The sequence below is a fragment of the Lepisosteus platostomus genome, chromosome 7 (assembly GCF_059453375.1).
Source record: "Lepisosteus platostomus isolate fLepPlt1 chromosome 7, fLepPlt1.hap1, whole genome shotgun sequence".
NCBI lineage: Eukaryota > Metazoa > Chordata > Actinopteri > Semionotiformes > Lepisosteidae > Lepisosteus > Lepisosteus platostomus.
Genome location: NC_142617.1, coordinates 48298799 through 48311067, shown reverse-complemented (window position 1 = coordinate 48311067; position 12269 = coordinate 48298799). Strand labels below are relative to the sequence as shown.

At 37.6% G+C, this 12269-nt stretch overlaps 1 protein-coding gene across 2 annotated transcripts in view; it reads left to right on the top strand.

The window, feature by feature from the left end:
- The window catches only part of LOC148659017 (WD repeat-containing protein 72-like), a 78608-nt gene that overhangs the window by 48391 nt on the left and 17948 nt on the right, over positions 1-12269 (top strand). For both annotated transcript variants that reach the window (XM_088640911.1, XM_088640912.1), the window contains exons 15-18: positions 1114-1931; positions 3078-3166; positions 3523-3605; positions 4826-5012. In XM_088640911.1, coding sequence (XP_088497037.1) covers positions 1114-1931; positions 3078-3166; positions 3523-3605; positions 4826-5012 — 1177 coding nt within the window. The remainder of the gene's footprint in view (positions 1-1113; positions 1932-3077; positions 3167-3522; positions 3606-4825; positions 5013-12269) is intronic.

The window sequence follows — 12269 nt, the reverse complement described above, 5'->3', positions numbered from 1 at the left end:
GAGTTTTTAATGAAAGTTTGGGAGGAATGAAGGCAGCCGTGCTCATTTGACATGGCTACTGCGATTCTCACTAATCCTGACGTAAGCAACCGGTCTTCATATATATCAACGTCACCCTCTCCTCTTCCTCGTTCGTTTTCTGCATCCCTCTTCCACCCCCTCTCCACCTTTGCAGCTACCCAATTGGTCACATGGGGGTCCTATCCTCCCCGTCCAACGGCCGGGAGGTTGGCCCTCAGCCAAGCGGGTTACACCAAATCTCCACATCCCAATAAACGATTCTAATTTCTCCCAAGCTTTCGGCTGCTGTCATTCCTCGTGAAATTGTAAACAAATAGGCTTATGAATACATCTCTTTTAATCCGATAGAAGTATCGTTGACAAATACTACTTACTTGTTAATGCATGCAGCTTACATTGGAACATTTCTGTGGTGAAACGTCTGCTGTACAATCTGTACTCTTTTGCTCGTACATGGAATTACATTAGTCATTCCAGTGACTAGTGAGCAGGAAGGGTTGCTTCACATCACAATTCTCATAATCTCTTGCTCTCGCTTATGGCGAGACCAGGTGTTTGTGACAACATGGCAACTTGCAGTACATTCACATAGTTCCCAAAAAGTTTTCAATAACGTCAATGAATTTATTTTGTTACCAAGATTTAATCTCAGAAATTGGGACTGTGGTTCTCCTTTAGAATTGTATCTAAAGAAACACAACAAATGGACTTTGAATCCTTTCCAGCCTCAAAGATATGTAATGATCTCAGTTCTGTATCAGTCTTTAAAGTATGTCCTGCAGGTTTCTCTTCTAAATTTGATTACTGTTGAATCCCAATATAACTGCATTAGATTCAAGGAGAAGTTCTAAAAACAGGTTAAAGTTGTATATTCTTCCTTGCAATATACTGTAGCAGTACTTAAAGGTAAATATTTTGGATCCTTTCTCATCATAACATAAGAGGCTACAAATGAGAGGAAAATATTCTGCCAAGCATCTTTATTTGGTTCAATTTCTAAAAATTTGACTGTTTTGTTTGTAATAATCTTAATTCTGTTTTTCCTTCTGTTAGTGTGATTAACTCTCTGTTAAATCTTTCTGTGTTTTCTAGATCTCCTGCCATGTTACTGCCTTCAATCCTTTTTCACTAGTTCCACTTGAGGCAGGACTGCTAAACAGTGGTACCCACATTCTAACATTTTATGTTGAGGAAATTCTGGAAAAACTGGATCAAGCTTCCCAGGACGGAACCATTGCCCTAAACACATTCCATAGCTTCCGAAAACCGAAAAGAGAGCCTGTCTTTGATAAACCTGCCACTTCACTGAAGAGGAGCAAGACTATTTTCTCTCTTCAGCATGTCAATGGGCACCTGCAAAGTTTTGTCAGAGATCACTTGTTCCAGAGTGAAAGGAGCTTGGATCACTTTCCCACAGGAGAGGTTCGATTGGCAAGGCAGGCATCCCAACCAGTCAGCACGAGAGGAAGAAGGCAGCAGCCCAAGAGAGTAGTAAATATCAATTTGGCTCGAGATTCAGCCGGTCTGCTATTGTCCGGCCTCTTTCCATGGGGTACCGACAAAGAACTTGATGACTGTTGTGCAAGAGAACTGGGAATCATACCACTGCTGACCTCCAAGCCATTCTGTCTAAAGTCAAAGAACGGCCACATGTCCCTGATCTTACCAGGATGGCACCCAGGAAGACTCGGCCATATTGTAGAGGGCCAGCCTTCAAATTTAATTGCATACAGAGTGGTGGAACTAGGGAAGCAGTATGCAAGCAGCATCACCGCAGAGATTCCACTTCTAGAAGCCTTTGAAGATGCAAAGAAGGATGCATTCAGACTGAAAGTTGTTTCCTATTTACTGTCTGTTGTGTTGGTAATGGACAGTCTTATGAGGCTTACAAGCCCTCATGGGCAAGACAGGTAGGGACTGTAAATGATTAAAATTCATATCTAAGATCAAACACAACACCAGCTCACACCAAGGCTAGGGAAGTGTTTGTAATTCTTGACACACGCCTGCCGTTCCTGTAGTTTTGATCATGCTTGGCTGAATACGTATAGATTGAATGATCATCCTTTTTCCCCTGCTCATTAAAATTAAGGATGCACTGATTATTATATCTAAATATTGTTTTTTTTAAAAAACAGCAACACAAAGATGTTTGTAGTTAAATGGTCTGACATTTTTTGAGTTTACAAATCTCTGTATTAATAAATTCATGATTATCTATAGTATTATTAGTTACAGAACTGTACTGTATATTATTATAGTATTACATGCATAAAATGTATCCTGTTTAATGTCTATTTACTGTATACAAATATTTCAGAACAATAGTCTTATTAGCCAATTAATAATATAATTAATGAATATATACAATGAGATAATTAAATAATATACTCAATCATTTTTTCCTGTCTGTGAGTTCACCTTTGCATCACATTGCCAGTCCTGAAAAATCCTATTAATAATATTCTGTTTATGTAGGACAAATGAAACAGAATGCACGTCCTAGTTGTCACTTTCTTTAAAGCTGTAATATGGATTGTGCGATGTTTACTGATAGATATACACAAAACCCAAAAGTGTTGTGTCATAGTCTGAATGTAATGGGTTTAAAATTAGCAATGGTTGTTGCAAACCCATGTATGTTTTAAAGAGCTGAAATATATTTTCTGGAAAATGTGTATATTAATGTCTGGGTTACATTAAATATACAGTATATTTGGTAAACATTCAGTCTATACAGAGAACATAATTAACAATGCTTGGGATTACTCAGTATGCTTTGGTAATAATTACATTGAAGTATTATTTATTTATTTTTACTATTTTACATTAAAGTATATTAAAATACCTTTTTTAGGTGACATTTTGTTATATTTTTCAACTGAAAAGACAATGTAGGTTCTTGTAATTGAAAATAAGTATTATACGTCTGTGAAATAGCATAAAATGAGATTATAAATAGATTATAACAGTACATCTGAGTATTTATGTTCAAGTCTTTCCTGTATACTTCTTTCACATTGTCTTATGACTCTAAATTCATATTTATTTTTCAGTCAGAGAAATGGACCTGATTTACAAATGGCGAATTACCTGAAACCAGGCCATTCTACCTGTGTGGAGTTTATACACCAGCTGCTGCAGGGTAAGAGAAAAGTAACCTATTTAATAAATTCAAGAGTGTATATTTTAGCTACTTTTTAAGCCTAGTAATAAATTCTAATATACTTTGGAGGGTCCTTCTTTCCTCTAAATATCACTAGAAGGGCAACTTCATTGTGAATTTTCCAATGCCATCTGTTCAAAGTAGCAGCCCAATAGAAGTCTCCCATTTGATCATTAAAACGTCCTTTGTCTAAAGGCATTGCAGAAACCTGAAAATAACTGAAGTTGTGGTCTTTTTCACAAGTTCAGTGTCTCATAAATGAATTATTATGCTAATTTGGTAATGTATATTAATTGCAGGGCATCATGCTAACTGATGTGCTTGTTATTCTGTAGCCAGAGAAGCTGCCCAGTACCTTGTTAGAGAGGCATCGTCCTTGGAAAAGCTGGTTACTAGTTGGCAAAACCAATCAGTGGAGGTAAGAAATGATCCATTTTGCCAGCTAGACTATAATGTTTGAAAGCGATGACACACTGTGACAGCTTGAGATTTCACATCAAAATAGAATATGACATGAGCTGCCCTCATGTCAGGGTTTTCCTTTTTGTGTTTTTTACACTCTATCTTGGAAATATTCAGAAAAACAAACATCTATCATAACATATTTTGATACCTTGAACCTATTTCTGGGGCAACATGGTGGCATAGTGGTTAATATTGCTGGGTTCAATTCCAGACCTAGGGTGCAATCTTTGAGAAGATTCCCGTGTTCATATGGGTTTCCACTGGGTGCTCCGGTTCTCTCTCATAGTTCAAAGACGTACAAGTATGTTAATTGGTTTCTGGGAAAATTGACCCTGGTGTGAATGTGTGCATGTTGCATGTCTGTATTTGTGTCTGTGTGTGACCTGCGATGGACTGGAATTCAATCCAAGCTGTAGCTTGTATATATGAATTATATATTATTATATAATATATGAATAAGTGGTTTAAGCAGAATATACCCAAGAATGGCAAAATTTGAATGATATCAAAGCAATACTCCCCCAAAAAAATCAGTTCAGATATTTTTAGGCCAGGCAAAAAATGTCATAACTTGCTTGTCTAGTGATTAAAACCATGGACAAAGAAGACCTGAGAGGCAATAACAATAACGATTCCAGTGTAGTTTTACTAGACAAAACAAAGGTAAACTTTACAAGATAACAATTCACCAGTTCTTCTGGATCCACAGGTTTCACCTGCAATGGGTGAGACTGCAAATGAGGCAATTTCCTTTATCACTGTAATTTGATTTTTTAAACCACATTATTACAGTTTGTACCGTGACTCTCACGCTAGTGAGAACCAGTAATCAGTTGTCAAAAAAAGTTATACATTGAGCAAGACTTAGATATCATTACTGTACATGAAGAACCTACTAAGATAACTAAATAACAAAGGTGATTCACTGAAATTATATCATTCTGGGAAAGGGGTTTAGCCCAAAAGACATTAATTCCTACACTAACAGTTGTCATTGTTATTGAAAAAAACATTTGTCACCATTCAATTCTCCCAATTAATGTCTCTTTTTCTGATACCGTCCCTTGAATTAGAGCTAGACTTCTGATTTCACCGTTACATTAAATTTGAGAATGTTAGAAGTTTTGCTTATTCAGTTCAGTTTAATACACTTGCCTTGTGCTTCTTTGACAGGTTCTAGAAGCAGTACAAGCTGTTCTGTTGGCGGAGGTTCAAAGGATTATAAAAACCTTGAGAAAGACATCAATCAGTAGTCAAACACCGACTGTGGCAGACAGTGGAAGTTGTGAGATGCAATTGCCCAAGATTGAGGGCATGGAGCTGCTGGAGTTGCAACACACTCAAAAAATTGCCCCACAGAGTAAGTGCAAAATTTATAGATTTATTTTTCAACAGTTCTAATGGACAAAGGAGAGACAGGGGTGGGGGTGGGGGAGACTTCAATCATTTCTATGAGGAATTTTACAGTATGCCTATCAATGTATACTGTAAATTGAAAGACAAGAAGCATTGAATACCATATAAAGCTTCAAAAGTTTATTAAGCTTACTTTACCTCTGTTTGGAGGAATCACCAATTAGGATAAGTAAACTACATACTGTATAGAGGTTAATTTCCATAAAAGGAGAGTGCTTTATCACAAAGGAAAGCAATCAGTTATTATTAATTTATTTGTTTGATGCTTTTATCCAAAGTGACATTCAGAGCTTTCAGCTATGTGTTAATGTCTAGATTTTGTTTTGATACCAATAGCTACATATTAACAGCTGGGTTTGATGGGTAAAGCCTCTAGCTGAAGGGCACAACAGAAGTATAACCATATGGAATTTAAACATGCAACCCTGTATGTAGGAGTCCAGAGCCCTTATCACTGCTTTCTATTGCCACTCATTAGTGCATTATCACTGTAATTGAATTTAAAAAGGCTCGGTATTGTTTAAGTTACATGTCTAGACATTTTGCATTGGAAAAGAAAGATTTATGAATGCTTGTCAAAATGTCTTTTAGATTCCCACACAATGAACTTGAGTTTTCAATAGTTGAATCTCTAATTTCAACTGCGAGTTTCATATGACAATCAAAGCATGGACTCTAACATATTCATTTCTACTTGGGCAAAGTAAACATTTAGATTTGTCAATTGTCTGCCTAGTCAAGTTGTATTTTACCAGACTAAACATCATATTGATTCATTACTCTTCACAATGTCAAAAACCAAATCTTTCCCGACATCAAAAGGTTCATGCATTGTACAGTTGTGTAAGTTTACTCTACGAATCCAAGCTTTGCAAAGATGGAGGAATTTTCATATATCTAGGTTGAGAATAGTAATATAAGAATTGTAGGTTTTCTCTTGTGTGTCCCAATAGAATCTTTTTAATACTATTTACCCTTTTGTCACATTATAATATGTAGCTGATTCAATATATTGTTGTAGGATTTCAAAAGGATGTTGTTTCCAGTAAGGGAAAACAAATCAATTTATCACTATGGCATGGTGTAAAGTTGGCTTTTATATGTAATTGATCAATTAAGCTTTGATACAGCATTCCTTAATAATGAGGATGAAGTGCTGAAGGAAATCTGAGTGCTACGTATTTCTAAAACTGATTTCATTCCTTCTTCAAGTTATTTTACCATATAATCCCTTAATGCAACAGAAATCAGATTTGATGCGTATTTTTAAACTAAATTAAATTGAACAGGCGCCACCTCTGTCTTCCTTAGACTGTTTGAAAGGATTCTGTTCCACCAGAACACAGTTCAAGGAAGCTGAAGGAATCCTAAAGCACATTATTAATATGAGGAAAATTCAGCTACTTAGGTTCACTGAAATAAAAGGCCAGGACACACATACTATAATATTACGGCATTACTTCTAACAGCATTTACCACTGCTTGCATTAGGCTGCAGTTAAAACTTGTTCGTTCTAATGTTTAATAGAAGGTGCGATTACCGTGTATCACATTGCAACTTAAAGCTATACTTCTTATATAAACTTATCCATAAATACTTATCCATAAATCTGTATCATCATTTTTTCTATTATATGATGAATTATCCAAATGCTGTTCCTTTATGTAAAGTAATGTGTGTGATTTTCCCAGTCCCAGTACATTTCCTATGTGCTGTATGTAAAAAGTGTAGCTTCACTGTTGCCACAGAAGAGTTTCCTCTTCCTATTACAGAACATATGTGATTCAGTGACATCTGAAGCCCCATTGTTACTCACAGTTGAAACTGTCAGACTGATTTCCGTCTTTTCTTGCTTTGGACTTGCACTGCTGTCATAATTAATTGTTGAGACATACTGTAGAGCCATGCTCTATATAGAAAAGTTTGTTAGATCTCTTATGTTCACAGGACAAGAAGATATAAAAATATAATCAGTTTATTTAGGTTTTTTACATGTAAAAGACATAAGAAAACAAGTTATTTTCCTAAGCAAACAATTTTGAGAATACCCATAAGTGTTGCTGACTGTAATCTATATTTATATTTTATATTATAATTTATATTATAATGCTCACACCTGAAGAAGGCTCCATGAAACATTGCGTTTTCTTTCTTCTCTTTTCAGCATGGAATAAACCTATTACTTGTTCCTTTGCAGCCTACGCATGCTGATGCAGCTACCCACCTGAACTACTTTATTCTATTCTATTCTATTATATTGTGTCTGTGTCTCTGTCGATGTCTGCCATGCAATGGAGTGGCTTCCCTTCCAGGATGTATCTTGCTTTGCAGTCGTGCTTGCAGGAGTAGGCTCCGGCTCCCCCACAACCCGGTATTTAATACTGTGGTTAAAAAATGGATAGAAATCGAATATGGCAGTGATCTGTCTCTTAACCAATCAACTGTCATGCATGTCAGAAATAGTGACCATGAGGTTAGGTGTATCTGCAGGCTTTTTGTATTCCATCTAAGCACTTTATTACCTACTGTAAATTAGCTTATTATTGCCTTATTGACAACAATTTAACAGCTTTTCCCAGCTCTTCAGCACCTGGTCTTTTTGACAGGACCAACCTGCAGAGACGCTGAACCTCCAGGACAAAGTTTGCCCATCTCTGAGATAGATAATATTAATTTCCATATATCATGGCAACAGCAGTTTTAAAATGCACCACAAATTAGAGAGAACCATGTTAAACCACGTAAGGAGCCAAGTTACCATGTAGAAAAGGAATTTAAGCAGAACAGTTGCAGCAGAATTGAAGCAGGTAAGCTAAGAATTTAAAGAGCCCACTGGGTGTGAGCTTCAGTAAAGGGAGGTGAGAACTGAGGTGGAGGGAAACCATTTCTGGAAATCGGACACAATCTGATGATGCTTTCTTTGGTACATTTTTTTTTCTACTTTCAAGTTAATACTTTTTCTTGGCATAGTGCCTATGTGCATATACTTTTTTTTTCCTGTAGGGGTAAGGATATTACTTCAGTATTCAAAAGACTGGTACAAAACATAACAACATGAAATAATGTTAAAAATCAAAAACCTAAAAGGTATGCCCCCTTTCTGTGCGCTACCCTGGTGGTATTCTATACATTTTTAATAAGGATCAGTACAAGGGCAAGTCCATCTGGAAATGATGTCTTTCATGTCAGTGGATTTTGATTTGACCAGCCCCAGCGGACAGGTCCACCAGAAGAGGCTTGTTCACCTCATCAAGCAGGCTTTGAACATTAAAGAATACGCCCTTGTTAATTATACATTCTAGTCAAAATGCATCACAAAACATAAGAGTACTGTGAATGACACTATTTAAGGATAAAGAACATCATAAAGAATTTTTAATGGGCCACAATGATGCTTTCTTAACTTGTTTTGTAGAATATGATGATGTGAAACAGTGCAACAGAAAGGCCAGAGTGCAAGTTGCCATACAGTACAGCAGTTGTCAATGTGCATTTATAGAATTTAATTACTTGAGTGTGCTAGTGTTTTAATGCTCCATTACTAAAAATAGAAGGGAATGAGGGCAGGCCAGAAGTGGTGTTGGGTTAGGAATTTTATTCGCCCTTTTGTCATTTTAGAATTTTTACAGATTTGCATAAAGTTTATGCCCAGTCTTAAACAGCAGCAATGATGATTGCTTGATGTGAACTGACATTCCTATTGAACTAAGACTGCATTAGCAGTACCACCGTAACATTTTAAAACAAGACGGAGAATCTCATAGTGGAGGAATAGCCACCATCCTGGACACGGAAGACCATTGTTTTCTGTATAATAGTTCCATTCCACACCATTACAGATTTTTCTTTTGATCCTTTACTTTCTGCAACATTGCATGGCATGAACCTTTCAGCATATTGCCTCCAGCCCATGAGCCACCCATCGGTGTCATTGAGAACATCTGGATATGACGGTGATGAATTCTGATGTCTGACCACTGGTGTTCTACCTGACCAAATCCTCCACCAATCTCAAACACTGCTGGTTACAGGGTGTCAGAGGTTCATGGACCAGGGCTTCTTCAGGGATCATTCTCTTTTTGATGTCATTTATCATCTGGTGCCTGTGCAGGAATTTTAACACCTTTTACATTATTTTAACACCTTGCTCAAGTGAAAAGTTACAGGCCTAGCTTGGTTTAAAAATTGTGATCACCATTGGTATCTGTGACTTCTGCATCTACCACTGCACTTCTTCTTGAGTTTGCAACTGGTTTGGCTTCCAGTCAATAGATGGAACCAAGCTGAGATGAACTGAATAATTGAACGGCATGGTAATGCATTGGTCATGTAACAGGACTCAGTGGCGCAGAACATGTTTCAGAAGTGACATCACTCCTTTGAAACCTAGAAAGTGTATTTTTTGTGTCAGAAGATTCAATCTATTATTGGAGCATAGGTCAGCACTGTTCAGTAGTGGTGCTGTGTGTGCCCTGAGCCTACAAGTGGCTGTGACAGACTCCCAGTAATGGCAGAGCGCACAAGTCACACTTCATTTTCAAGCAAGTTAATGCTCTTTAATACCTTATTATGTCATTTCCATCTGGTTGTCTCTTAATTCTAACAAATCTTAACAATCTTCTTTGGTTTCGTAGCATTTTGTAGATATACTGTATAAATCTGTTCTCAGAATTCAAAACATCTGACATTGATTAAATCTTAAGCTTGTGTTTGATGTTCATCCAATATGTGAATTGTACGCTAATGGGTGGGAAGGATATCTGAGTTTGATTTTGATCCAGCAGTTTGTTTTGTTTAGTATTTTAATATGTCTAAAATAAAATTGATTTAAACTTCTCTGAAGCCCAGAACTAGTTGAACGCACTGTTGTGCACTCTATGAATGCACTGTTAAATTAATCAGAGAAGAAATACAGCCAAGCATTAAATCTAAGTCCTTTTTGTTTTGTGATCATAAAGAAAGCTGTCAATATTTATTTTCACTTGAATCTAATCTACATGAGCAGTTATTTACAAATTATTATCTTTATTTTTGTGTACAGAAGTGGCATTTTTTAAAGCCCAATATCTTTGTTTTACCTGTGATTATATTTAGTAATTTTTTCAAATATTATAAAGCAGTAGATAGGATCACTTGAGTGATGGTTTGAAAGGTATTATGAGTATTTAGTTGAAACATTTGAAACAGCATATGGAATTTCGAAATATCGCTGTAGCAATTAATTGCTGTGAGTGCCTGCCCTTTACAATCTTGAATTACAAGAGGCTTGGTACGTATTCATTGTCTTTGCTTATTAAAACCCTCTGGCAGCCTGCTCCACCCTCTCCACACTGTTCACACAAAGCTGCCTTTGGGCTGATTTTGCCTTCTGCACAATTCCACTCTGGGGACCTTTCATTTCGTGACAGAACACAGCAGTGCTGCTAGCTGGAGGAAAGCTTGGTAATACACATTGTTCTGCACTAGGGGGTGGGCTGAAGCCTCCTGAGCATGTCTCTCTGTCTGGCCACTGATGTCCAGCTGATCTTCTTTTAATGGCCAGCAGTTCTTTCTTGTGTAGGTATAATGGGACGGTAGTTGTTGCGTGTGGAGCTTGCATGGTCAAGGTGTCTGGAGAGCCATAGAAAGGGTTATTAGGGAGGGATTGATTATTGAAGAGACTGACTCGTGAGTGCTCCAAAAGGATGCAGCAGTGTTCCTCAGCTCACCTGTGCATTAAACCCACATGCACACATTCGCCCTGATCTCTCTAATAATCCTTATTAACCTATTAGTCCTATACTGCTTTTTAGGAACGTCAGCCATGCGAGCTCCACACGTAACTATGTTGGACAGCAAGCTGTCCTGTTGTAGCCACAGTTGCCACAGTAGTGCATTGTGATTTGGCCACATTTAGGCTTATAAAGGATGGCAGGCTGTTTTTCCTCCTGAATTTTATCAAAACAATTATTCACTTTTTTCTTCAACTTGCACCTACCTTTCCTTTTCCTGTGCACAACAGTTGTTGAAGACTACAAATTAAGACTTTTGTCCCCCAGAAGAGTAAAGGGATTAACCAGCTTCTGTCCAAGCTTCTTTTTTTTCCCCCTCATAAGCAAATGCACGACTGTTGTTCGGACATGTACCAGGCAGTCGCTAATGAACAGAGATTAAGACACGGCAGTTTAGTACACACGCGGACACCATTCATTATGGCACATTGTAAGGAACCAGCACGAGTCAAGTGCCACAGTCCAAAAAAGATTAACTGTTCATCTGCATTAAACTGGGGTCCCTATTCAACAGTTGCTATTGACTCTGGCATGATTTACAGAAGTGCAGCTGCCAGCAGCCTCCATTCCACCCTGCTAAGGATTCGAATCTCAGAGCTGTAACGTAGCCAAGAACGCTTTTTAATACTGTTTGCAAAGTCAAACAATCAAGATTATTTTTTAATGTTTCTATCTAGTTATAATTTGTGATTGCTTAAAAAATAAATCCTCTATCCTTATGTTACCAATAATAATAAAAGAAAAAAAAATTGTTTATTTGCATTACTTACTGTTACTGGCAAAGAGAAATCTATTTAAATAAAAATGAGAAGCTTTCCCTTTTGGTCCTGTTTTGATTCCCAACGTTGAAATGTTGTTCCATTTTTAATTATTTCTGTGTTTTACTTTCTATATGCAGTCCAGTCAGCTGGGGCTTCTAGATGATGTTTAAAATTACTCTTGGGTATAATGACCTTGTAAAGCAGTCTCAGCTCTTTCAAGTCTTATTCCCAGTGTCAGGTGTGCCCCTCTGTGATTCAGTCTTTCCCGAAGCCGAGGGGGCAGACTGAAGCCAGGTGCACTGAAGAGAAGGGGGCTTGACTATAACCGATGCTTGACACGGGCGATGCTGATGGAGGGATTTTTTTTAATGATGGGCACTGGAGGATGGCACAGAGGTTTGGTGGTTAGCATTCTATCTGTGTGGAGTTTGTATGTTCTCCCTGTGTTTGCATGTGTGCTCCATTTTTCTCCCACAGTCCAAAAAACATACTGGTAGGTTAACGGCCTTCTGGAAGAAAGCTGGCCCTGGTGTGCATCTGTGTCTGCCCTGTGATGGGATGCAATCCTTTCCATGTATCCTGCCTTGCACCCATTGCTTTGCCAGGATAAGCTCCAGCTTCTCCATAACCCTACAGTATATTGGATAAAGCAGTTAGGTAATGGATGG